Source organism: Leptosomus discolor, chromosome Z, assembly GCF_034619465.1.
Source record: "Leptosomus discolor isolate bLepDis1 chromosome Z, bLepDis1.hap2, whole genome shotgun sequence".
NCBI lineage: Eukaryota > Metazoa > Chordata > Aves > Leptosomiformes > Leptosomidae > Leptosomus > Leptosomus discolor.
The window spans coordinates 49142720-49170442 of record NC_141419.1 but is presented as its reverse complement, the minus strand read 5'-3'; the positions used below and the strand labels follow the sequence as shown (position 1 = coordinate 49170442).

The 27723-nt window shown below is 46.7% G+C and overlaps 1 protein-coding gene across 2 annotated transcripts in view; it reads right to left on the bottom strand.

The window, feature by feature from the left end:
• LOC104353807 (PH and SEC7 domain-containing protein 3) overlaps nt 1–26546 on the bottom strand; it is an 88471-nt gene extending 61925 nt beyond the window's left edge. Inside the window, exons 1-3 of one of the 2 annotated variants that reach the window (XM_086480542.1) lie at nt 26444–26546; nt 11735–12809; nt 9922–10311 (exon numbers count right to left, since the gene is read on the bottom strand). In XM_086480542.1, coding sequence (XP_086336668.1) covers nt 9922–10311; nt 11735–12809; nt 26444–26447 — 1469 coding nt within the window. In that variant the 5' untranslated portion in view covers nt 26448–26546. Of the gene's footprint in view, nt 1–9921; nt 10312–11734; nt 12810–26443 lie in introns of those variants that run through there. The other variant, XM_086480543.1, reaches the window with a different exon arrangement.
• Nucleotides 26547–27723: the final 1177 nt, after the last annotated feature.

Below are 27723 nucleotides of genomic sequence, written 5' to 3'. Positions count from 1 at the left end.
CTCAGCTGCTGAACACAGATAGAATCACAGAATCATAGAATGGTTTGGGCCAGAAGACACCTTAAGGATCACCTAGTTCCAACCCCCCTGCCATGGGCAGCAACACCTTCCACCAGACCACGTTACTCAAAGCCCCATCCAGCCTGGCCTTGAGTTCTGCCAGGGAGGGGGCAGCCACAGCTTCCCTGGTAAATCTGTTGCAGTGTCTCACCACCCTTGTAGTGAAGAACTTCTAGCATCTAACCTAAATCTTCCCTCTTTCAGTTTGCAATCATTACCCCTCGTCCTATCACCACACTCCCTGATAAAGAGTCCCTCCCCACCTTTCCTGCAGGCTCCTTTTAAGTACTCGGAGGCCACTAGAAGGTGTCCCCAGAACCCTCCCTTCTGCAGGCTGAACAACCCCAACTCTCTCAATCTGTCCTCGTAGAGGAGGTGCTCCAGCCCCCTGATCACCTTCATGGCCCTCTTCTGGACCCACTTGAAAGGGTCCATGTCCTTCATGTGCTGGGGGCCCCAGAGCTGGACGCAGTACTCCAGGCAGGGTCTCATGAGAGCAGAGTAGAGAGCAGAGGGGGAGAATCACCTCCCTCAAGCCGCTGGCCACACTTCTCAATGCAGCCCAGAATGCGATTGGCTTTCTGGGCTGCAAGCGCACATTGCTGGCTCATGTTCAGTTTTTCCATCTACCAGCACCCTCAAGCCCTTCTCCGCAGGGCTGCTCTCAATCCACTCATCATCCAGCCTGTACCTTGGGACTGCAAGCACAGAAAGCAAATAGATAGAAAATATTTGCCTCCCTCTGTAAAGTGCTTATAATGGACTCTAATCAAGGGCTAGGAGCAACCAAGGCCACAAACAGGTCTAACTTCTGCGGTCTACAGTTTCTACAGCAGCATTACCAGCTAAATAGAGCCAAGGGCTTTGTGATGCAGAGCAAGACTGGACACTGATTTCTCATGCAGCTTTGCTCTTCATCATATAAAAATGAGACACCTCCACAGACAAAAATAGGCTGAAAATGTAATAGATTACATTCCCCCTAATCCTGCATTCAAGGCCAAAAGGAACTATAGCGATACCACTAGTAATTGCCTGTACAACAACGGCTGCTGATTTTCATCCAGAGACTCTCACATTAATCTCTGCTATCAGAAAACAGAAGCTATAAAATCCCAGACCCTCTGGTCTCACAGTGCACAAGTTGTGGCCAGAAACCAGGTCCTTAAACCTTATTTCTGTCCCCAGCAATGCACTCCTGACACATCCTCCCTCCTTCTGCCAAAGCATCTCCAGGTTCACAGTGAATGCATAGAGGCTGTGACGACCATATCCAGCAGAAATTACAGCAATTCAATAAACAGCTGCTATGGTAAATTCAGTACCTTCTAACTGCAGCAGTCGCCCCTCCATGTAACTGTAACATCTGTAAAGCTGGTTTCCCGTAACACACCGTAACATCTAGGCAGAGTCTGAAACATTTTATACCATTTCCTTCACTTATTCCATTATTGAACAGGTCTACAGTGATGTAGCTCTCAATCCCAAGGTATCTCAATCATGTCATGCTCAGCACTTAGCACACTTGATCAGTTAAAGGATATTCTAGATTCACTTATTCCCCCTGCCCCCCATCCTAGGTTTCACCAAAATCAAAACCCTCCACAGCAACATATGGTTGGGGAATGTCTGCAACTTCCAGGTAAAAACAGAGTAAGGCCAGTAACATAATGGTAATGATACAGGCACCTCATTGCTCAGTGGTCCACTCTCCCAGTCTACCAGGCTGCAACTGGAAATCTCGGCATGAGTACCTGCAGCCTTAAACAACAGAATGCCCTTCATTTTCTAGAAAATCCATGGGGGAAAATTCTCTGTTTTGTCCCAAGAAAGAAAGCATGTTAGCATTTTGCTTTTTGAGAGAAGAGCTCAGATCCATCACAGAGCAACTGCCCAAGCCGTTATCAAGGAGATGTTCAATGCTGACACTGAGTGGCAGGGTCTGACAACTCAGCCTAAGTACTGTCCTCAGCCCAGCCACGTCAGAGATCCTAGCTTGCTACTGCCTGCAGCTCTTGCCAGACTGAAGCGTAGCATACACTCTGTGCCACATGGTCCCCCCTGGATGCACATGGGGCCTCTCCCCAAGGAATGCTAATGCATCTGGCGTGCACATCCAGAGGGAGTGCACTGGATGCACTGATTTCAAGGGGAGCTTGGATGAGACAGGACTGGGACCCTCTCAGATCTTTTTGGAAAGAAAGGATGAGGAAACCAAACTTTCTCACTCAAATAAATCTGCACGCCTTTAACATCAGCTTTATTTCAAGGCAGGCTAAGTCAGGCATTTGCCAGCAAAGTCCATCAGAGCAGCAATGATTAAATATAAGGAAGGGTAGAAAGGTGTTCCGGTATGCTGAAGCTAGGGCTAGAACAAATATTGTTTTCAGCAGGGGTACAGCATCTGCCAGGGAGCCATGCTGGGCTGATAATCACCCTCTGCAGCACTATGCTAGCCCTGTTGTTTTAGATGCCTTCACTCCAAGCCTTCTTTTCCTGCTGGTTCCGAAATGGAGGACACCATCCCCTCAACCATAACCATCAACTCTACCTGTGAAAAGCATGCTCTATTTCTAATTCAACAGCCCCTCAGCAGCAGCTCTCACCTCCCAGCATGGCAGGTACATCAGAAAGGCAGATGCACTTCAATGCCCCTGACACTAGCCTGGACTGCAAGGGGGAGCAGACTTCACTCTGTGAAAAGTCCTGCCCTGATGGAATGAATCCCTCCTCTACAACCCTTCAGAGACATGGATGCTCAGTCAGTTATACCCTTCCACATTTTAGAGCTGACAGAAACAACCTTCAGAGCTGACCAGAAACAACTGGTGGCCAACCACGCAGATGGGCTGGGAACAGCTCCGCTGCAGCTCTGAACCAGCTTCTTTGGGGCAAGGAGAGAGTTAGCACAAAATCACATCAAGCAACAATTTACCTTGCCAGTTACCTCCAGCTCCAGGGCTCTTCCAAAATACAACTGTAGGAAGGGGGGAGAAAATAACAAAAACAAAAATAATGCCCTTTCCTAGCAGATGACTCACTGAGCTATTTTACTCCAAATGGTTTAATCAGCTTTGAAGTCCTACGTATGGATTCTCTTCAAAGACACACTTTGAAGTAGATCCCTCTTTGAGGAGTGACACAGCTGCGCTTTACTGCAACTCAATTCAGTGGGTGTCTCACAAGCACAGTATCACCCAGGACACATGAAGGGAAGATTGTTTCTACAACCCAGAGTACTCACCATTAAAAGCACCTCGGCTTTGTCAGGTCACAGAGAGGAGAAAAGTAAAAATAAACAAACAAGCCCTGTATATCTCCTATTGGTTATCAATAAAATGCATATGCAAAGTCAATTTCAGGGGCTGAAATGCCTGCTGCTGCTTAAAAGTAACCTTTTGCTCCCTGTAATCATCCACCTTTTTTCTTTGATTAAAAGAATTCCTGTCAATCATAAGTAGGGCACGAACAGCTAAAGCGTTCAGAAAATGCCATTTCTGGTAGGCTTGCATTACAGCAAGTGCAAACATTATCATTATGGGATCACAGCATTGGGACAAGAAGTCCCACCATATGCAGGGACAGGATTGCAGCCTTTCCGAAAGGCAGCATGTCCTTTATTACACAGACTTACTGGCCCATTGCCACCTGAAGTACAAATGTTTTGCTAAAAATACTTCAGGTTTGATTTCCTTTCAACCTCAGGCTCCTTACATTGCTGTGGCAGGGGTTAGTGATCGCAAAGGGACTGTCACCACACTGATGCCCCCACACCTAGGAAGTGAAAACCTGGCCCTCTCCACAGAGAGTGTCCAAGGGCTGCCCCTGCAATGGATATTTCTGACATGCACTGACATGTAGGTCTCTTGGATACATCAGATAGTCTCACAGTTATGATCCAGCCCACCTGCCCCCAGACATGAACAAAACCCAGACCCAAAGAATGCACTGCACATCCATGACCTTGCTGAGAAAACACTCAGCCCCAAAGTGTTTTGGGAGCTCTCAGACTCTCTCCCCTGAGATCACCCGCTCCCTGAGTGCTGCAGATGCCAAGAGCCATCCCATGCTCAGTGCCAGCATAACTTTTCCCCAGGAGGCTTGAAGGCTCCTGCAGGGTCCTCTGGACAGGAGCAAAACTGGGAAGCCAGTGGAGTACATCCTGTCCTCTCCCCTCACCTGGGCTCAGTTTTAACTGTTTGCAAACTGACCCAGGGAGTGCGTATCAACTGGGCAGCTGGTCCAGCTGGTCCTCCCTGGCAGGGCGCAAACCAGATGCATAAAAATACAGGTGTTTACACGTTTTGGTTAAGGCTTCCCTGCAAATGTGCAGATGGTGCATTTCAGCACTGGCAGTAATATCGCACAGGAGCTTTTTGTTGCAACCACACATGAAAATGAACCACCTGTCCTCAAAAAGAGTAGTTAATAAAAGACAGACTTCCACCATAAAGGAAAAATAACCATCAACCAACCCATAGCTCACCCAGCTGTGCTAGAAAGGAGTCTGCACGCTACATGCCCTGTTCTTCTCCACCAGCACTCACACACTACATCCGAAGCTATACATGCATACAGCACCCTGACAGCCACCAGGCTCTGTCTCTCTCTATCCCGACAGACAGAGGAAGAAGAGAGTTAACCAGCAATAATGTGGAGGGGGGCTTGACTGGCAGCCAGTCGTAGCCAATGGATTTGAGGGCAGGCCACACTGCAGGACTGACTTGAAGCTGGCAGAGACTCCTCGATTTCAGTGAATGAAGGCTTCCTGACCTAAATGGCTTTGACATTAATGGAGATATGCCAACAGATGCCAGCTGAGAAGCTGAGCTGCTGACAGCTTTATACTAAGGCATTTTGTGCAGCAAACTGATCAGCTGCTCCACTTTTTTTTTTTTTCGTTTTCTTTTCTGTCTCTGTCAGCTCCTGGATTTTTGTTTTGTTTGTTTTATTTTCAGAGGAGGCTGGGAACTGAAGAGGTGAAAAGTCAGCAGCCCTTTTTTCCCTAAAACAACTGTTTATTTAGGAACTAGAAGCAGTTTTAAAACTCTCACAAAACCAGTGTTGTAAGCACCTCATTAGCCAGAGCAAAGACAAACTCACATGCTGCATTTCCAGAGCCTTGATAAAAATGATGCTACCTTCCCACAGGGAATACCAAGGTGATCAGTGTGACTTAACATTTTTTAAGTTACTAAGATGTGCAATAAAGGGGCAAATCCTCAGCTGCCAAAACATCACCAGTTTCGGAAATTTATCCCTGTGGATTACGCCACTTCATCTTTACCTGGATTTAACACACCCGTGCCAGCATATTGTGCTTACTAGTGGCTCAACAATCGCAATAGCCTACAGGCAGGCGAAAGGGCTGCAGCACATATTTGCTTGCTCACCAGCTGCAGATGCATTTGATGCAAACACTTTTTCCAGGACAACAACCAGTGGCATTCCTCTGATAACTTTCATTATCCTGGCTATATGGATGACAGCAAATATGAAGTACCACCTTCTGACAGCCCTAGCTCTCCCAGGTCCCAGAGTTTGTCATGAGCTGAAGCATGTCCAAAGGCTGAAAAACATCCACTTACAACACACGGATCTCAGCAGATTTCACACTAAATGAAAAAATGTCAACCAGGTTGCAAGGTAAGTCTTCAAAGTGGAAAAAAATTCTACCAGACTGCTGATGGACAGACTAATAAAATGAATTAATAAAGGTTACATATTAGATATGCAAGTACTGAGTCTCACACCACATTGAAAATCAAATACAAGCTACCTTGGACAAAATTACCAGTGTGAACCGAAAACCAGAAGAATAACTGGCATACAGAATACTAATTAACTGGGAGAAGACTTAGAGAACCAACCTGGAGAAAAAGATCAAAACTGGGTTTATCTGTCAAAGTTTATTGTCTCAAGGAAAGAATAAGCAGAGTGCCAACTAAGAAACCGATGGAAATGACCCATACACAGAAGAAAAAAAAAACAACTATTGGAGCTAGCATGAGAGGCCCAAACCATTAAGGGACACCTGTCAGCCATTGGGAACATCAATCTACATTCTTGTGCATTTGTTATGAGAACAATCAGATTGCTTTAGAGAGTTTATTTTCTTCCCCCCTTGAATTACAAAAGGATACATATGTCACTACATTTGTGTTTGCATCTCTAGGAAAAAAAAAAAGAACAAAACACACAACCAAAACCAAAAAAGGACTTGCAGAATTTGCAGAGCTGCAGCAATTCTTTGAAGATGATAACAGGTGGCAAATATTTAGCATTTTTGAGGATTAGGAGCTGCAATACAGATTGTTTTTCTTTTCTCTCTGGATTTAGAAAAATCTTGGGCCATGTCCTTCCAACAGAGACCACACCTTCCAAAACAACTCAGGAAAAGAAATGCCAGAAGTTTTGTTTGGGGTTTTTTTTTTTAATTTCTTATTCTGAATGTAGCATACAAGGGAAAAGTCTGCTATCAAGAACGCAGAAAAAAGATTAAAAAAAAAAAAAATCTGTCCTTAAAGTCTGAAAGTAGAAAAGAAAGATGGAAATCCTCATCAAGGGAACTTCACACTTCACCTTTAGGCACACTGATGCTCCGTCACTCAGTGTATACATAGCAAAGATAACTCACTTTTCCTTCAGGTGTATCCTACTGCTTTGGAAATATGTACGCTTCCTCCCACTCTGATTTGGTGTAAATGACTACACCTATATCAAACAAACGCAAACTCAGGCTTGATGCCTGGGTAGCACCTTGCAAAGTCTTCCTTATGGCCTCTGCAAGTAAAACTAAATTCCCATACACCAAAGCTGAGCCTTGCTCCATCTCAACACAACCCACTGGCATGAGAAGGGAGGAGCACAACATCTGGTGCACGGGTGCAACAGTGGGGACTGCATGCCTCTGCAGGGATAACACAGAGGCAAGGGGACCAAACACAGCCCAAATGCAGTATCTCTGTTGCCACTGCAAAGCTTCATTACACTGGCAAGCTGTGGCTCAGCACATTTCATGGGGACCCCAACGGTGCCCTAATACACAGCAAGGCTATCCCTCAGCGCTGAAACCTCAACCACTAGCCCTGCTCCCACAGTTCTCCCACCCCCACCTGGGGAAACTTAAGGCTACTTCAACTGCAGAAATCTGGGGTTCCCCCATAAGGATGATTATTACATACTTAGGAAAGAGATTAAGCTTCCCAAAAGACACCAAGGGCCGGAACCATTCCCAAAGGAAAGCAAGCTGCATGCCCTCCTCCCCCAGGCATCCCTCCTTCACTGACCAAACACAAAGGACACTTAGGCTGTGCTGGGGAAGGCCTACTTGCAAAAGCAAGCCAACATGTCCCACAGGAAAACCCAGGAGCCAGCTGACATGCCCCTGCCCTAAGAAAGTGAAGCAGGTGGCTGACAGGGAGGGCACATCACACAGCTCTCGACAGGACTTACTGTGTTTAACCACGTCCAGTAGCTGACAGGGAGGACAGCAGGGACAAAACATCCAGACACCCAGGAGCCCATAGGAACTTGCAGCTCACAAGCCTCTATATACATTTTTTCTTCCTTTTTTTTTTTTTTTCCCCAATTCTAAAGGCATGTGACTGGCCTTCACATATCAGAGTTAATCCCTCCCAGAGCCAGCGATTTCCTAAGAGCTGAGAACGATGTTACCCTCCCGCTTATTCATGACAACACTAGCTTTCCTCGCCTTATGCATTAAAACCTTACGCCATCTAGGGTCCGCAGGTCACTCGCGCTCAGGATCCCTCCAGAGAGATGCAAACGGTGCTACAGTGCTCAGCTACCTGCTATCAGGAGGGCATGGCCATGGGGAGCACCTGCTTCTCCTTTTCTAAGCACACGGCTTTCAATTTCCATGTGTGAACCATTAACTCTTTGCTCTCACGCCCGCCCTCCCCCTCTGTACCAAGTCGTGAAGAACTACCAGTATTTCACACTGTTCCCCCATAAATAAGCGCTGGTACGTGGAAGTGTACTCCCTCCCCACGCACTTCCCACACGTTTTTTGCCGCCGAAATACCACGGCATAGGGAGCTGCCGAGGTTTCGGTTTCGGTTTTTCTTCACCTGGGCAGGCAGGGCGCTTTCCGGAAAAGGGGGTTATGCTTCGTGTTGTGCCGCGCTGCAACATCGCGTTGTTTTGCTCCCAAGCCCCCCACGTCCCAAACTCCCCCGCTTCGCTTTGCACTTGCCGCTATTCACACGCTGAGATCCCACACCCGCCTCCACCGCTACAGACGGGGTCCTCTAGCTGCTCCCCTGCCTGCACACCCGCCCGCCGCGGCTTCCCGTCGCGGGGGGCGGGGGAGGGCAGCGGGAGCTGGGGGAGCCCCTGGCTGCAGGGAGGGCCAGCAGTTCCGCAGAGGGCACCCAGAGCTCCGGTGGCCCCGCGGAGTACGGGAGGCGAGCTGCCGCCTGCCGGCTCCTGCCGCTGCCGGCGACAGGCGGGGCGGTGGGCTTGCCTTCCCCACCTCGTCCTCCGGCAGAGCTGGAGCACTCCCGTGGGTGCCCCTTGACGCTCTGCGGCGCCAGGCAGGCGCTACCTGTGGGCAACTACAGCCCCAACGCAACCGCGGGGCGCAGGAATCAAGGGCTTACAGCAGAAAGCACAAAGGTGCTGCAGTGGCTAACGCACACGTAGCACACGTGGACTTTCAGCTGAAAAAAAAACAAATCTGGAATTGCTTCAGGCAATGCAACCACACATGCAAACTCTTAGAAACAGTGCCCACAGCTCAGGTGGCTATTTCTGGTTCACCTGGGCACCACAGTGACGCACTGCCTTGACTCCTCTGCAAACAGACCCCATGCAGCACCCAGCATGCACGCGGTGCTCCGCACCCACATCCTGTAACACGGTGATTCACCACTGGCTCCAACAATGTAGCACACACTATCTGTCAGTCACCTGTACCGCGGTGCAATACAACATGATTATTAGGATATCATGGTGGTAGGGTGGTTAGTAAGGTTATTGTCTGGTCCGGTTTATCCTGTTGGGTGCATCCGTGGCAGTTCTGCTGCAGCTACACTCTTTATCAGCACCTACCTTAACACAGCGAGCCTTGCGGGCACATCCCTAACAGAGCCCTGCAGACTATGACAGCAGAGCTTCCTAACAAACCTGCTGTTGGGGGGCCCCTCTTTCTTCCTTTTTTTATTAAGGAGGAAAAAAGAATTTAAAAATCCTCTGTTGGCTTATCACTATGGCTGCAAATTTAACCTAAAATTAACTTAATCCCTAATGAAATCCCCACTACGCAGGCAGCTAATGTGTCTCTAAGCATTATCTAAGCACAGATTGTCTCTCATCCCATGAATGTGGTGGGAGCAAAACCTTGTTCCAGCTGAAGTAAGCAGCAAAACTCCCACCGACCTCAAGAGAGGAAACACTCTGAGAGGAAACACTATGCCCAGAGACACACCTTTAACATCCAAATCATGAACTGCATTTGGACAACTCATCCATGTGCACAGGGTGTTAATTGTTTCTAAAATTGCCAGTAACAAATTCAGTATAACTGCAGCTGAACAACGTTCACCTCTAATCGGTAACTAACTCTCCAGGGACAGGTCCCAGAGATGTGACAACACCAGCCAGCCTTTTATTGACACAAATATCATCTACAAAACTTTGTAAAGTACATTTGCACTTTTCTAATGAACAGCAGGTTTGGACATCTCACTTCTCTCCTGCAGCTAGCTCTGTTACATTGGAAATTATTCTATGTCAAAAACGTGTAGTGTTGAAAGAGGCAAAACTACACTTTGCTGAAGTAAACAGACATCAGGGAAGAATCAGTAGGCACACAGAAAGCTCACCCACTAATTTTACCTTTCCAAATGAAGGACTTCCGTGACATCTCCTCTGAAGAGTGTTTCGCTCACATCCCTTATGCCATTGTCAATGCCTTCACCGCAGCCCTTCACCTCCCCATCAGGGGGAAGCTGCAGGACATCTGGCTGCCTTGCAGCTGATGTCCGATCTAAAAACTGGCCGCCCTCCTTCATGCGCTGCTGGATCATGGGAGTGAGTGGCATCTCAAAGCTGAAGTAGCTCTCAGGCTCCGAGTACAATGTCTCCAGCGACTCCGCGCTGTAGTATAAAGATGCATTGTCTAGGATGTTTTCAAACTGTGAGCTGTACAGATCAGTGGAGACGTCGGAGTGCCTCTGCTCAAGGACATCATATCCTCCCGTGGCAGCTTCCCCCTCCTCCATCATCCTGGAAATTAATCAGAAACAGCTTATTTCAGCTTGGGGGCAAGGTTTACACCTCTGGGTGACTCTCCTCGCCTTCCACCTTTGTGAACAGAAAGGTGAATGTGGCTTCATGCAGGAGACGACACTGTGGGTAAAATGCTAGTTTCTTCTTGCACCACCTCTGTTCATGACTGGCACCATCTCCCTCTCTGGGGACATAAAAAGAAACAACCTCCTGTGTAAAAGAAAAGGGCGGGAGGAATGCCTGATACTGTCTAACAGATAACATCAGCTTCTTACTGTGCAAGGAAGAGTAAATGCCTAAGGTCTCTGCTGGCACCACTGCCATGCCAGAGGCTGCACAGGTCAGAGATGTGCACCCAGATGGGGCCACTGCCTCTGGAGGAGTTTGCTGGCTCTGCAAACTAGGGCTGGGGTCTTCAGCAAAAGGCTGGAGGAAATCCCTCCAAAACACAAAGGAAAACAAATGCAATTAAAACCACAGAGCCAGGAGAACCAGATTTGAAGGGGGAAGACTCGGCCTGCTTGCAGATGCATAGGCAAAGGTGTAGGAGTCCCCTGCGGAGAGTTTTCTTCTCTGCTGCATCAAATACTGCACGGCTTCTCATGGCACGTGCCAGGCATCACGGCTGCCCACCTGAGCGATCCCACACTTTAGCCAAAGCAAAACGCCACGGATCCCCAGGTGCAGAGCCAGAAGCACCTCCCTTGCTGAGATCCAGTTGTCTCAGCACCAAACACTCCGCCAAGTCAGAGAAGGCATGGTTTGCTCGGAGCATGCCAGTGGCACCCTTTGCTTTGTTACAGATGTGCATCAGGAAAGAAGAGTGAGCAAATCAGGATGCTCTTGTAAAAAAGCAGCTCACCGTTTTTGCAATATATATAGCTCAAATTATATAAACACAGGTGGGTAGGTAGATAGATCGATTGACAGATGCTATAGAAAGCACATCACAGCATTTACCCTCTTACAACATATCAGGCCCTGGGTAAAACTTCTTTATTATCCGACCTCTCAGAGGCACTTGCCCCATTCTTGCACAAACTCTGCCTGAAACCAGAAAATCTGGCCAGGCATATACGGCCAGGCCTGCGTGCTGCCTGTATTTAATTACATGCCATGTCCGGATCCCAGCTACACCTACTACAGATGCTTCGTCACACAGCCATTACTCCACAAACAGCGAGAGACATCTTTACATTTCCAAAGCTGAGAAGGAATTCAAACTTCATCAAGGTGGTGTGGATGGGTTTCAGGCCCAACTTCATACACTAGCCACCACCAGTCATGAACTGCTACCATTGCCACCATGCCACAGGCAGCAGAGAAACATTGTTCGTCATTAGCTCCTAAAGTGGTAGGCATAAGCTTGGGACAACAGAAACCCCACGTGCCCCCTGCACCCGCCCAAGCACCATCTCACCTGCCCTGGCCTCTCACTAGCACAGCCATCTCCTCCTCACCACGGTTCTTCTTATCCTTCACAAAAACTTCATCCTCCCCGCTTTCATCAAGCAGTGCCAGAGGAGCGGCTCCAGAGGCAGTAGGTCCCAGACTTGGGTTCTCACAGACCTCGCTCCAAGCGCTGTCTGGTGAGGAGACCAAGCCTGGGGATACCATCAGTGGCGCAGGGTGGCTGGATGTTTTGGGGAATGCCTTCCTCTCCACGGACACAGTCTCCAGCAGTGAGTGCTTCTTTCTTCTCTGCTCCTCAGCTGTTTGCAGCCATAAAATCTCCACCCCTTGAAATTCTACATGTTTACTCACAGCTGCCTCTTTAGAGAGCCTCCTTTCAGGACCCATTTGCATTTTGCCTTGACTGTATGCTGAAAACTCCTCAAAATGCGCCCACCCCTCCACTCTGCTGGCTGCTTCCAGGTTTGTCACAGATGGTCTATGACAGCTTGTCTCCTGCGCTGCGTGGACCTCCTCAGCTTTATTACTGATAGCTTGCAAGGACTCAGACTGCTTTTCTCCAGTCCATATTGCAGTCAGATCTTTCTCTATGATCAAATGCATTTTTTCCTCAGCAGTTTGTTCAGATGGAAGAGGCATGTCTGAGGGTTTTTCTTGGCCTGCTGGAACTGGTTCTCTGGCTGCCTGCACATTTTGGCTCCCAGTAACGCTCTTTTTTTCCATTTGTGTCTCTGAATCAAGAGAGGTATTTGCTCTCTCTTGCACCTTTGTTGCTTCCAGATATTGAGAGAGTTTCGTAATCTCTGGCAGGTTACCTGCAGGTTGTAAACCTTTTTCTAGGGCGTGCAGCTGTGCTGCCCCACCGTCAGGTCTCAAACTGTCTGCAGGAGCCACACACTGAGGAAAGGGCCTGCCAGGCACCTGGTGGTGGCCATCCCTTCGTTCTGGACTGCGTGCCACAGGCTCTGCCTGGTGTGGCAATGAAGCTCTCAGCGCATCTCCACTCGGCTCTACAGCGCTGTACTCTGGAAATTCATTCATGATGGTATGAGGGAGCAAAGTGCTGCTTCCATGGCCACTACCTGCAAAGAAAAAAAAAAGAGATGTGGGTTTATCTACTGCATGCATAAGCAGAAAGCCTGACCTCCCTTCCCAGCCCCTTCCTAGCAGAGTAACTATGCTCTCCCCTGCAGGGAAAATACTGTTCTGTTTAACTCACTTCTGCGTGCTCTCACACTGCACTTATCCAGAGCTGGTCCTTTTACATAGGAGTTTTTGGGCAGCCCTACTTTGGGAGTGTGCACTGCTGTGGAAGGAATGCCAGAAATGTCTGCTACGCTTCAGAAAGTGTCCCAGTGGCCCATGAACAGTCTGAGGCCACAGGCCAGACACAAAGGCTGAAGAAAGCAGATACTCACAGGTCTGAATCCATAGTATGCACGATACATGTTGGTTTCATTTTTAAAAAATGGTTTTAGGTCATTTTCACTTGTAAAGATGAAACACTGGGACAACAATCAGCTGCACCCCATATATTCCACAGCCTTGACAAAACCAATTAGCTAAATTACAAAGCAATTAATGAGCAATTCAACTTTCTGCCAGCACCACCCTCTTCCTTTAACAACTCAGGCAACTGAAGGTCGTGTTGCAGTGACGTACACATACCAAGCAGTTCACGCTTTCTGTTGCAGAAAATTCACCACTGCACAGAAAGCTTACTACCCCTGCCCTCTTTGTGCTGCTTTTCCAACTGAAGTAAACAAAGAAGGAGCAAAAAAGGGATGGTCCCATTTTGCAAGCACCAAGCACCCAGTGGCTCCCATTGTTGTGGAGTAACAGAGAAACAGCTGTCCTCAGAGGGACCTCACAGATGACACAATGACGGATACTTGGCCACCTTATATTATGGCCCAAGGAGGAACTCAGCTTTTGAAAAAAAAAACCCAGCAACAGCTGCATTTGCTGCATCGTTCTGGAAAAAAAAAAAGGCCTGGAGTATAAAAGTGCTTTAAAACAAACAACAGGGTGGCCAGATCCAAATACCTACTCTGAAAAATGTCAGGGGTGACAGCTCTGAAACCAGACACCAACTTGCATTTGGATGCTTTGCCCTGCTCAAGGTGCATCTCTAGGTGCTGCGTTGCAAACCAATCCCCATCTCCACCCTGAGCAGGCTGGCCACAAGCCATTTCTGAAGAGCAAGCCATGTGGCTGTGGTTAATGACAGGCTCAGTTCAAGGTGAAACGCAGGATAATTTAACATGAGCTCAGCACTGCACTAATGTGGCTATCTTATCTGCCAGTGGTTTGTAAAGGCAAGCAGCAGCTCACACCTGCCAGCTCACTATCCAGTATATCTAGACACAGAGTAAATACCACACATTGTGCATGGCGCAGTATCAAAGTGATAGACTCAGATCATGCCAAACCACAGCCTCTTCCCCAGTAAGTTCTCCAGATATCTCTATGCTGTTGATTTAATAACTCCATAATAAAACTTCTGTGGGTCAGGTTTCACCTAGATGACTTGGTTGCTGCTGAGGACAACAACTGGACAAAGCAGGGACCTTTTCTCTGCTGCAAGGTCCCAGGGAGCTGTGAGAAGCATGGATGACCTGTCTACTTCTGTGTCACCAGCCTGCCTTCATGGCAGGGTTTCCAACACACAGGTGTGGGCGCACTGGGAAGAGTCTCAAGAAGGGAGCAAGGTCCCTCTCCCCATGTGAGCGTTTCCAGGCTCGGTGCTTTTTCTAAGCGCCCAAAGCCCCAGAAAAACAGGCCCCTTTGCACACAAATCAGCCACACAGTGCTTGTGTGCATCCCAAGCCTACCCACTTCATGGCACAGGTGCCAGGTTGCCATTGGCCCACACTTCCACCAGGACCAACTCACAGATGAGAACAATGCTGTGTGGCTGCAATGTCCTTAGACCTGCAGCAGGACCAGCCCAAGCCAGCCAAAGGCCCCAGCTCCCCACTCTGCAGCCCTCATCTGCTCTAATGCATTACTCCTTGCTGCTTTCTCAGCATGTGTCCAGAGATGGGATTTTTTAAGAGAAGATCTGCTGGAAGGGAGCCCTGTCACTATAGATGCTAATGTAAACCCTTCTTGGTGGACACAGCTCCACCTAACAGCAATTCCAGCTTGCAGACCTGCAAGCAGGAGGTGCCCAGTTGGGATCACCTTGTGCCCCCAGCACCGTGGGGCAGCATTTGGCCATGCCACTGCCTGGGCCGCAGGCTCTGGCCACATCCCAAAGGAAGGCAATGCATGGTGCCCCAGAGGCTGGGACCCCTGTGCCTCCCTCCAGCCCACACACCCCACCTTGCCTCATCGGAAGGAAGCCCGGAGCATCCCCCCCCACCCTGCCAGCCCCCCCCCCCCAGCTGGGATGCAGCCAACATGTACTGGAGGCCAAGCCCTGACAAGGCACCGCACACAGACCCTGCCAAGGGGCCAGGCTCTTCTCTGCTAATTGCTATCTTATCTTCTGCACCGACATGAGGGAAACAGAGGCGGCCTTATTTCTGGCAGTGAATGCTAAATGCACTGCTGCATGTCCTCATCTGCCACCGATGTCCACTGCTGACAGCTGTAAGCAATCCCGAGCAAGTTTCTGATTTACTTCTGCTGAACTTCATCCTAAGCAAACTTCACCATCTATCAAGCCCAGCAGACTCCAGAGGAGGTACAAATACAGAGCACATACACGCATATATGGGCACAGAGACACACACAGGAGGAGGGCATGTGCACACAGGTACTCCTTTCTGCCACGTTTGTAAACTGTGTTTCACCTGGGCAAGAAAGGAGCATTTTCATACAGAGAAATTTAAGGCCCTTTTCTAAAGTGAGGCGCCAGCAGCCCTGCTCTGGAAGGACTGCTGCTGCCGTTTGTAAGCACAAGTCAGCGGGATTCTTGCCTTCACAGCATCCTGCAGGAACATTGCCTAAATCACTGCCTGATTAAAAAAAAAAAAAATCATGTATGGCACCAAAGCAGCAGTCTGTCCCTAACACATTAGGTACCACCACACACATGACTGCTGAGGTTTCCACTGCTTGCGGTAAACCACCACCAATTGCCCCCCACTCCTAAAAGATGCAAAACATTTCCCTTTGCTCAAAGAGCTATTTCAGGTACCAGAGCTCAGAGGAACCTGAGCTCTTTAAGGGAAACTCCTCCCTTATTCCCATGTACCACCACAGCATCATGTCTTGCTGCAGCTACTGGCATATCCTGTCCAACCCCATCCCCCAATATGACTGCATTACAAACAAGCCTAGAAAGGCAACAACAAAATTTAAGGACCGCACTGAAGACGAGCAGGGAAAAAAAAATACCCATCACCAAACAAACAAAGAAAGGACACACAGTCACAGGTAACACCAATTTCTACTTTGCATTGAAGGTGGCTTCTTTCAACAAAGCAAAAAAGAAAATTTAATTAAACGGAGAGAGAAAAAGCTAAAATAGAAAGGGGGTGAGTGGCTAGAAAACTGAGAATGGGCAAATACAACCTAACAGCAGTTGGCAACGTTTCTGATGACTAGATGGTGAAAGAATTCATTACTTATATCAGGCATAGATATGATATTTCATAGGTAAATAACTATTCCATGTCAAGCAAGCTTGTCTACAGCATAATAAAAGGAAATTCTAGGAAGCAAAACACAAGTTACAAGCATAGACAGACATTTTGTTTACAGGTACATTTTACAAAAGAATGGTGTGAGTGTCTCTCTCCATACTATACATATATATATACACACACTAGCTAGCTCGAGAAATTAGATATATTTGCTTGAACAGTCTCCTTACTCACAGAGGTTACTGTAGCTCCAGCAGTTACCCATTGGTCAAAGAAATAAAATGCACAGATCATCAGTTTATCTATAGCGATACCGGCTAATTCAATTGCTGCTGTTCTAGTCAACTGGAATCAAAATAGTTTCAAATTTCCTGGCAGCTGCTGCCCTGCACTGCACACAATGATGTAAATGGATGCTTTCTGAGTATTATGAAACTGATGGGGGAACTGCAGTCTCATTCAGTCTTTCGCAGGAGGTAAGGAGTCCACCTTGGCAGCTTGCAGGGTGGAAAAAAAATTTCCTCCAGCAAGGCTGCCTGACAGTATGCCAGGGAGACGTCTGTGCTTAGCTGCCATTTATTGTAACTGTGCCCATAAGGGAAGGAATAGGCAGAATGGCGATGCTGAGACTCGTATGCTGGTTTCAGAGTGCGGGGCACCTGATGGCATTTTGGCAGTACTGAGCTGGAAGGTTTCACAAAGCAGCCCAGTCATCTCGCATTTTATTTCTCCGCAGCTCCTCGTGCTGCTCACAAAGCAGCACGTGGGTGTGCCTGCAAGCAGCATCACACCACTTATACTTTCTTGGTACTGGCATTTCTTCCCATTATTTGTAAAAGCCAAATTAGAAGAACTAAAAAAAATGCGTGTGTTAAGAGGAAACTAATGTCTAGGTGACGTTGCTTAACAAAAAAAATCGCAAGATTTATGGCATATCCCTATTGCAGCCTGCCAGAGAAGGGGGTCACACTTGTCTCCTCATCCTGCACTCCCTCGAGGTACAACTTCTGTGGTAGTTAAAACTATTCCAATTTATAAAGCAGTGCCGGTGCACGCCGAAACAGAGCAGCCTCCCCCTATGAGAGGGGAGGGATGTTGCACAATCTCTGGCGCAGCAGCCCTTTTTCCAAATGATGTCATTCTCCATGCTGCTATAGGTCCTGCCTGGCCAGCGGAGGTCCCTCGTTAGCCAAAACTGGGGGATTAGCATAATGCAAGCTCCGTGTTTTTTTAACTAGACTGCAAACATCCGTGCCGGACCGGGTGCAATGTTTCCTGCAGCTTGCAGCCACTCCAGGCTTTTAGGCAGCTTGCCCAGGCAAGCGGAGGCAGGCCTTCATCCCTGCAAAGTTAGGCTGGCATTATGTAAAAACAAGTTGGTGGAAACGGAGAGGCTGAGTGAGGGTGGGGGAGGAGCAGAGCAAAGAGGTAGGGGAGAGCTGCCTAGAAAATAAGCCCTGGTGAAGTGCCTCTGTCACCCTAGCAGACAGGCAGGGAAGGTGGAGGGGCCAGAGATAAGGCAGAGCCTACGCTGAAGTGACCGTGTCGGCTGAGATCCTTCACCCCAGAGAGTCACCCAGAGCAGGTCAGCAGGAGGTTTGACAGACACCCAGTAGCATGCATAGGCAGCATGCGCCTTACACTCACCGTGCTTGAACAGCCAGGCAGTGGTGTGGCAGCCCAGGGTTACCCAGAAATTAAACTGACCTGTTCAGGGAAGAAAATAATCCCCTTGCAAGCACTCAGGGACAGTGCATCGCTGTCCTGGTTTGGGCTAAATCAGAACTAATTCTGTTTTAGTGCTTTAACTTTTCAGTTAAGTCTCCTCTAACTACCAGCACTTTCTGAAACAGCAGCATGTTTTTCCAGACAGTGACTGCTCCCCGCAGTGATAAGGCCTGATGTTTATAGTTCGTACCAAGGAATGGTATGCAGAGAGGCCCTTGCTTATACTTGTTCTTATGGCGACCAAGGTCACTGCTAAATCTTGTACTCCGTGTTGGGGTGCCAGGAGTGAAAAGGGTTGCACCTACAGGGAGGAGCGAACTGGACAGGTGACCCAAACCTGACCAACAGAGTATTCCATCCCATAGACATCATATTCAGTATAAAGCTGAGAGATCACGAGGGTCTCCCCCCTTCGCTCTTCTTTGATGGCTGACATCTGAGGAGGACTGATCCGTGCATCCCTGAATCCAGTGCCTGAGTCCAGCTCCTGCATCCCGTCCCTGTCTGCTGCCGAGTCCAGCCTGGGACTGCCCCAGTGCCAGCCCTGTGGTGTGGTGGTGACGTAGTGTCATCAGGGTGGGGGGGAGTTGGGTTCGGTATTGGTTTTGTATATATTTGTACATACTGTATATATTTCATTTTTTTTTTTCTTATTCTTATTCTTATCTTTTATTGTTATTGTTCCATTAAAGCTGTTTTAGTTTTCTTTTCCAAACCGTAAAGTCTCTCTCCCTTGTTCTCTCTCCTTTTCCCTTTTGGGAGGGGAGAGGGGTTAGTAGAGAGTGTCTGTCATTCGTTAGTGGCCGGCCCAGCCTCAAATCGTGACAATCGCTCAAGGAAATGCTGCACCCACAGCTTGCTGCACACTGGAAGAGGTTATAACAGAAGTACTGCTCGCCACTGCTCTTGGATAGTTCCCTAAACTCTGGGGTTTTTGGGCAACCAGAGGCTGTGTTAGGCAAACCTTCAGTCTGCCACAGGACAGCCATGCTCACACTAGGTAAATTCATCAGCAACCTCTCCACTAGCCAAGTCCCAGCGCCTCAAGTTGGATGGTGATGATGTGATGGACAAGTTGTTATGGCTTGAAAAACAGAGAGTGAAAGAAGCTGCTAGGTTAAGAATGTAAATCCTGTCCATTAAGAAAGCAATCACCAAAACAGCATGTAAAATACCCAGGTCACTGTGTGTCTGTTTAGGGGTGCGTGTGGTTTTTTTCCAATTGCAAACCTTCTAACCCTGTCCCTGATGGAAAGCCTTAGGTAAGCAATGCTGTGACTTGGTTGCGTATTTTTTTTCTGGTGGTAAAAGAGTTTGGGAGCCAATCGCACTGAACTAAGAGTCCTTAAGGGAGCCCCCCACCTTTCTCCCAGCTGCGGGAAGGATGGCACCTTGCCACAGCAGCTCACAGGCCTACAGTGAGCTCAGAACAGGACAAAGTCCAAAACTACATGCAGCACGTGCTGGGAGGGTTTAGTGTGAGGGATTATCCACTACAAATTGCTGTACGGGCCACAGATGGTCAGTGAGATAGCTTGGTCCCAAGAGTCATTACCCTGGAAAGCAAAAGGGTAGAGCAAAACAGCTGTTAGCATGAGCAGGAACAGGAGGGAATACAAAGGGAGTATCTGGGTTCCTTATCCTGATGTAAAAGTGCATGTGAGTCTTAACTATATTTAATGTACTTTTCTTCTTTAAAGCCTCACCCCCTGGAGTGTGACATGGCTGTGAGCATCTCAAGTTTTGGTTTAAGACTTATGTTTGGAAAAGTCTTAAACCCAAAATTCAAAAGACAGATCCAAAAAGAATCCAAAATTTTCTATTTTTCCATTGCTGTGATTTAGAAAGGAAGCAGCTAACAGGTGATTTTCTGAATGTAGATACACATAGTGATAGCAAGAATTACTTAAAAAGCTCCCTAAGAGCCTTCAGCTGAAAGAGCAAACTTCTGGAGTAGTGACACAGCTCCTTTGACATTTGCAGCGTCCTCAAAGACTTTACAGCCTCTCTGAACCTACTTAATGTTACATATTTAAAATATTGTGTTTTTAAAGAATCTTTTTAAAACCCCAAAAAAGTTCTTAAAATAGAAAGATCTCTTCAGGCAAAAAATATATTGCCAGACTTTGAGCAAGAAATAATGGCTTAAAAAACCCTATACTACTACTCACAGATCGCAGAAACTCTGGATCTTTGCAGCAGCCACTAAAGAAACAGGGCACATCCACAGAAAAGGATGTTCTTTACTGCATTTCAGGGTTTGAGACCACTTCTCCAGGCTCAGAGAAAGCTTTCTAAGCAGTCTTCAAAGCACCCCAGGAGCTGGATACTGAGTTACAAACCCAGCTAAAACAAAAATACAGCACAGAGGGACACATGTGACTCCCAGGCTCTGAATATTTCCTGCTAAAGGCACTGCTGGACATTGCATGGTAACTTTACAGCAAGGTCAGTGAATGAGATTCCCTTCTGCAGGAAGCTGGACAGAGTTAAATAATCAACACGGGGGTCTGGAGCAGAAGGCACTTGTTAAAGTGGTAAACTGCAAACAGGAAAAATACCTGCTGTACCTGTGTTACACTTTTTTAGTGCGATACCAAGCCAGAACTGCATCTATCCACACCATTTTAATTAAATGCCTTCTCCATGTTCATTATCAAGCCATCTCCAACAGCAAGATAACATGCACCTTTTCCTTCAGAAAGCTGCAGAGGTGAACGGAGGCTACAGCATGATGAAGGGCTTGTGCTTGTGTGCTGCCTATCTCACCAGGTGATGGGGCTGAAGCCAAGGAGAGGAGCAGAGTCCACAGTGACAAGAAGCAAAACAGCAGCTTTGCCCCACTGTACCCGCCTACAGCTGTCCCAGTCTCCTGTTGTGCCCACTGACATGGATGCGTTTTCTGTCTGCCCGATGGAAGGGCAGGGCCTGACCACCTCTGAGAAAGTGTTTGAGCCCTGCCAGCTTCAGCTGAGCTCAGCCTGTGCCACGTGTGCTTGGAGCATCTGAAGCGGCCAGACACTACCGAAGGGCTGCCAGCATCACCCAGGCCCCCAAATATTTGTGCACTCACATCAGTGCGGCTCTCAGCTTCAGCTGACAGCCCACAGGCAGGGAGATAATTACTGCCTTAACTCTACAACAAATCTGTTGTTTACCAACTCAAGGATGTGGTACTCTCCTCCCTGCAGCAGTAGGTTATGATAACTTGAACTATCCAGCCTTCAAGTGCAGGTCACAAGACATCCAATTTCCTCCTGCGGAGCAAGGAAACTAGCATAATTATAGAATCATTTTGGTAAGAAAAGACCTTTAAGATCATCAGGTCCAACCATTATCCTAACACTACCAAGCCCAGCACTAAACCATTAGTTTTCCTTTCCCTGGGACTGGAAACCCAGACATCCATCACACCACATTTGACAGCTCCGGAGTGTGCCCCAACTTCATCCAGCCCCAGGAAGCAGGACTGTGAAATTCAAAGGGAGAGACAGCAAGAGAGCTCCACCTCACAGTGCAACCTGTCCTCCTTCACTGGCATTAATTTTTCCGTATGTACAATCAGCTTCACTGGCATTAATTTTTCCATATGTACAATCAGATGTGCTCCTCTGGCAGCACTTAACAGCTTGCTGGTCCTCAGAGAATCCAAGCAGTAGCTCAAAATTACCTTGTTTACTCTGCATTGGAGTGGAAAAGGAGGACTCAGCACAGATGGTCAACATGCTGGTGCTGGAGAGGTAGTCACTTCTTAAAGAGTGCGCAAACTCAGCTGGAAAAGTACCTTTGAATACAGTACCTCTGGAGACTTAAATTTAAAAGGTAACCTTCTCTTTGCATCTTTGCCAACCAGCAACACCAAACATCAGGGATATCTACAAGAAAACTTACTGATTACACACTATTTAAAAACTCCTGTGGGTCTTCAGTGAGTCAGAAAATGCAGCAGGACACTAGAAACAACAAAAAAAAAGCTGATAGAATCAAATATGCACAACACGATGATGGAATTTTAATTAAGTGTGTGGGGCATCTAAGCTTTTCAGAGTCCAGCCTTGCATGTGGCCCTGGTAAATGCTGCAGGACGTACTCTTAATGCTCATCTCATGTACCTATCCTCCCAGGCTCTGTCCACCGAAACTGAGCAACATGAATGTGAAAATCCGGCAAACCTTCAACCCTCAAAAAATGCAGTTTTGCACCTTTTCAGGAAAGCAGAGCTGCCGAGGAAGATATCGGACCAGCGAGCCCAGACTTTCAGGATTGCCTGGAGATGGAAAGAGCAAGAGATGAAAACATGACAGAGTGATGCATTGAAATGGAAAGTGATGTGGTTGAAGCACTGGGTGTAGTCTTGCAGTAGTAGTCAGCAGGCTGGGCTAGCAGGAGAACAACGCAACCTGTGAGCAACTGTTGTCTAAGGGCAGCTTTCATACTGACTTGAAGTGACACAGAGAAAGCAAGTGAGGCAGAAAAGCAAAAGACAACTCATTTTACAAAAAGTTACTGGAATAATTTTCTTAAGGCAATTTAAATCAGCATCACAGGACCATGAAAAGGCTTTGCTTGTACAAAAAAAAAGCAGCCATTGTGTGCTTCCTTTGCTCCTGAAATAAGTTAAAGAAATTCTACAGCAAAAGCAACCATTTCCATGGTTCAGGTTCAGGAATGGGTATGTTGCACGGTTTAAAGTGCACATTTAATTTTCTTTCCTGTGTCAGTTCTGGCACTGTTTGACCCCTTGCAAAGGTGATTCACCACACATTGCCAGCAGAAAGAAAACTTTTTTTAGAATTGTTTTTTTGGCATTGTTTTGGGTTTTTTTGTCACTCGGTTTCTGCTGGCTTGAGCTTGCTAAGAAAACAGATGAGCACAAGAACTAGCATGACACAATCCGCACAGCATGCCGCTGGGACCATCTCTTTTGGCAGAAGCAAGCTGTTAAATGAGCTCAATTGCCTCATGACACCTCACTGTACATGAAACAGCAAGTGACAGGCTTTCCAAAAAGCTATTTGTTTCACCAGGAATTCAAAAACAAGCTGCTTCCAGCAGCTGTTGGGAAAGACCAGATTTGCATACAAACCTGGGGACTATTTGTACAGGGCTCTTTTGTGAAGGATGAAATTAAACTCTGTTACACATGAGAGGTGAAAGCTTTCTCCTTTTAGAAGCATCAGAGAAAAGACTGTTTATGAGTCTTAAGAAGCTATTTTCTTCCTAACAACTGCCTTGGATTTATTTTCTCATATAACAGGAATTAGGGGGTACTTGGCTTTCATGTTTACTTAGGCAATTCTTTTGTAGCATTCCACTCTTTCTTCCCCAAGGAAGCACTTTTTAGGGACTAAGTCGTGTTGTCAGAACTTTTTTTTTTGTTTGTGGTATTTAAATGTATTAACTGCAAAGCCATAAAAATCAGTATTCTGTATCATGCCCAAGCCTAAAGCTAAGATTGCTCAATAGAGATCACTGTTTCCACGGCTGGTTCCAGAGGAGGGTATGCTTCCATATACAACAAGTGTCCTTTATGTCAACGAAGCTGAAAAGATGTCTTGTCCAACACAGCCAAGTTCAGTTTTTAAATAACATTTTCTTTGCTGGAAGGCAGAAGGCTAGGGTTTTGATGACGAAGGCAGCCAGGCAGCGTGGGGGCACGTGGCCACGCGTGGTGCATCCTCACCGTTGGTGCGGCGGCAAGGAGCAGCCCCACGAGCAGGGATATGCAGGAAGACATGTGGCCCTGAGCCCTCTCCCGATGCAATGAGGGTCCTGGGGGTCTGGACCTCTTCTGCTCCAACTGATGCATCCAGGGCAGGAGGATTGGCAATAGAAGAGAGGACAGGAGCCAGACAAGAAGTAAAAACACAGGAAAGACAAGAGCACACACGGATCACAAATACCCCAGATAAAACCAGACTGAAGGCAGCAAAGGAGAGAAATGAGGAGGAATTGTTTTTACTGTGGCAGCTTTATTAGTATTTGAATATCATGAATGAAACACTTCTTCTACAGGCATCTAACTTTTTTCCGTCCTCTCACCTGTGAAAATGATCACAAGCTTCAAGCTGGAAGATAAAAATCAGCACAGCAGCTTATTAACAAAGTGTGCTGTCTCTCGTCTAGGCAAACAGAAGTGTTTGCTACAGTCACCCCCAATTATTCTTCTTTGTGAATTGGCTTGTCTGATGCAAGTATTTTAGTACCCAGTTAAAAAATTTATCCAGCACGGCTTCAGTAATATGGTCATGGCTGAAAGCAAAAGGATAAACTGGGAGGCAGAAGTAATTAAGCCATTCAGCAGCTTACATGTTACGTTCTCAGTTTCTGAGACCAGCTAAGGCACAGGTGAACTACTTTGGGTTAAATAAATTAAAGTTCAGCTTTACTGCCCATGGTGTCAAGCTGTTCTCTTGATCAAGCGTACTTCTCCTGGCCCTGCCCTCATCATTCATTTGCTTGAAATCTTTCATACTTTGACCCATGAAAAGCATGGGTTTTTTCTTTTAAAGGCAACTTTAGGAAGTAGCAGGTTTGTTTAGATTTTTGATGGGTTTTTTCCCCTCCCCACCTAACACAGAGAAGGCCAGAGAGACTTTGAGGCATAGCTGCTTACCCCCAAAACGTATGTCATGACATATTTGACGTGTCAAATCAAAGGAAGCCAGGATTTGGTGCACAAAGCCCTTGGTTTGTACTTTGTGCCCTCAGTTGCCCCATCCTCATTCATGTCCAGTTAATAAGCAGTTAAAACCTGTTCTCTTGAAGAAAAAGAAGTAGAAGGGGCAGAAGCACTCTCATTTATCCATTGCGGTCAAACATCTTCCTGGAGAAGGAGGAGGATTCATTTGTCTGTGACAGTGTGAAGCCAGTCTGGTAGGCACAATGTCACCCAGATTTTGGGTACAATTGACAACTGTTGTATGTTAACCACCATTAAATATTTGGAAACTCTCCCCTGAAGTTACTCCCATTTCACTAATTGTTAGCCCCTAATGGTAGTTTCTGATTAATAAAGGAATATAAGGACATTCAGAAACAAGGCAAGAAGCAGCTTGAGAAAAATACAGAAAAGTACATACATATGCCAATATATCTGTCTTATTCTTTGCTGCCCTTTATTTTAGGGCTCGGCTCTCAGTCAGCTCAGAATACTCATCACATTTGATAATTGTTTTGGTTAGTAATAACAATAGATTCACTTGGATTTATTAGACACAGCATACTTTATTTAATGCCAATCTCCGGAAATGTACTAATGCCTGCTGACAGTGCTCTTGCTCTGTGTCTCTCCAAACAAGAAATGAGGTCATCATGATTCATGTAACAATCCAATACATATTTTGTGGCAATTTGTAATAGTTTTTAAAATTCCTAAATGAGGACACTTTGGTTGTTTCCGTTTTTTTCCCCTCCACTCTACAATCAGGATTTCCCAACTGGAAGACCAAACTTCAGAAAATCCAGGGAGGAACTGTTTACTCACTTTCCAGACTTCAGTTCTGCTTTTCTTTCCTTCCTTCCTTTTTTTTTCTTTTTTCCTTTCCTCACTGAAGTGGAGCAGACTACACAGCTTGTTTCTGTAAAAAGTGCTGCGCTTCTCTAGCAAGAAGGGAGTCTTCTTTAATTAAAAATGACATTCCAGAAAGTTTGCAATTAGAAAGGATCAAGGTACAAAGAGAACAGCCTGAGGAAATATTTTGCAAAGAGGGCAGGGATTGTTGATAATTCCAATGAGGCAAAAGAAATAGGCATAGTAACTAAATTTCTTTTCTTCTAAGCTTGGGCTGCAAAAAGGTAGAAAATGCCCTGTATTACAAGGAAAGAACAGAAACAAGACTGATCCTTAGGCATAACATTAGATACTGCACCTGGATCTCTTGAATTACTAACTATAGAGGATGGAGGAGTTCAGGTACCACTTCAAGTATCTAAATTAATGTCTTATCTACCCCTATCTGTAGGAAGAGCAACGTGCAAACCACAGGCATTCCTGGAAGGACCTCCAGGCAGAGATGGCCATGTTTCAGCGTGTGCAATTGTAGAACACGTGGATGAAACAACTCCGCTGCAGAGAAGTGCTAAGACTCCCTCCACCGAAGTGTTTCTGGCACACAAATCCCCGCCGTCACATCAAGGTAGCCCAGGTGAGCCAAAAAGAAAGGTGAGGGCATAATACAGGGAACTGCTGTCATTTTCTGGGGCCAAACCAGCAGGCCCCTTTTGTCTGGTACTTGCACTGCAGTCCGGCAAAGGGCAGTGTAGCACAGTGAGCAAGCCCTCGTGGGGTCATTAGGGAGCAGCTTCTACAAATCCTGAGTGGCTTAAGAGACTTTTTTTTCTTTTCTTTTCTTTTTTTTCCCCTCCACACAATAGTAATAAATAGCACTTACCCATTTCTGAAGGCTTCTCTTCTTCCAAGCCAAATAAAAAATCATACTTGGCCTTGGCAACAGTCTGGGCATGAGCCAATACATCATTATCCCCCACAAGTGCTTCTGCCTGTAGAGTCAAAAGAAACAAAGCTTATCTACCTTTTAGTGAAAAAAAGCAGCAGTGACTTGAAATCCCTTCAAGTGGGCTGTCAGGTAGGATTTTCAGAGTGTTCCTTTAACTCTGTCACTACCACCATCAACCAGAGCAGACATGGGCCAACTCAGAGTCCTTTTGAAGAGCTCACCTCTCTGTTTTTGAACCAAAGCATTTCAGTATTAAACAGTGATTTTGGAGCACCCAACCCCTTACATCTTTTGCCAGCTTACCTGCTGGAAGGCCAGCAGCACTGGGCAACAATCTCAGTAATACCAGTTAGGGTTAAAAATGCCTAGGAAATAGTAACAGCAAATTTGAGTATGGATGTTGCAAAACTGGGACCCATGAGAAAACCATAAACAGGGCAGGCTGTTTCTCTGGGAGAAGACTGGGGCAGAGAAAGGGAGGCTACAACGAGGATGATCAAAAACAGGAAAAAGGATAATAAGATATGCAAACGTGTGGCGAGAGCCATCTCAGGGTCCCTGTTGGGCAGCCCATGCCTGACCACCTCTGTCTACATCAGGACAATAGCCCAACCTGTTTTTATGACCATACCACACAAGTCAAACCTGCTTCTGTGGGGAGGGGGCACAGAGTGGTCTCCCCAGCTAGCAGTGGTCTCCCCTGCAATAAACTGTAGTGCAGAAACTATCTGCAGTTAGCATTAAGTTTCTTCCCGGATGGGCAAGACGGATCCTGTAATTCTTCTGTCTGAAGTGACAGATTAAATAAATCATTAACTCTATAAATTCTTCAGTGATCTTTATATTCATACCCTATGTTTGAGGCAGCCAGCTGTTACAGCATAGCAACATGGTTCATGTTGGCAAAGGCTTTAGCTTACAAAAATACTCTTTAAAAAAAAGAAGCCAGATGGAACATTCTGCCTCGCAGGAAAATAACAACTTTTATGCATTTCCACCAAATATCTTATGGTAAGTATCAGCTACAAACTGAAACCTGAAGTACAGGAGACACGTAATCACAGGAACACAATCAAGGCTCTTTCATTGGAGATGGATGGAATCACAGATCCATACATTCCTCCATAGCCAGCAAGGCCAGCTCTCCAACAATTACATTTTCTTCCAAAAGCATATTGACAAATAACTATCTTGCCCCGTGCCCTAGAAGCGTT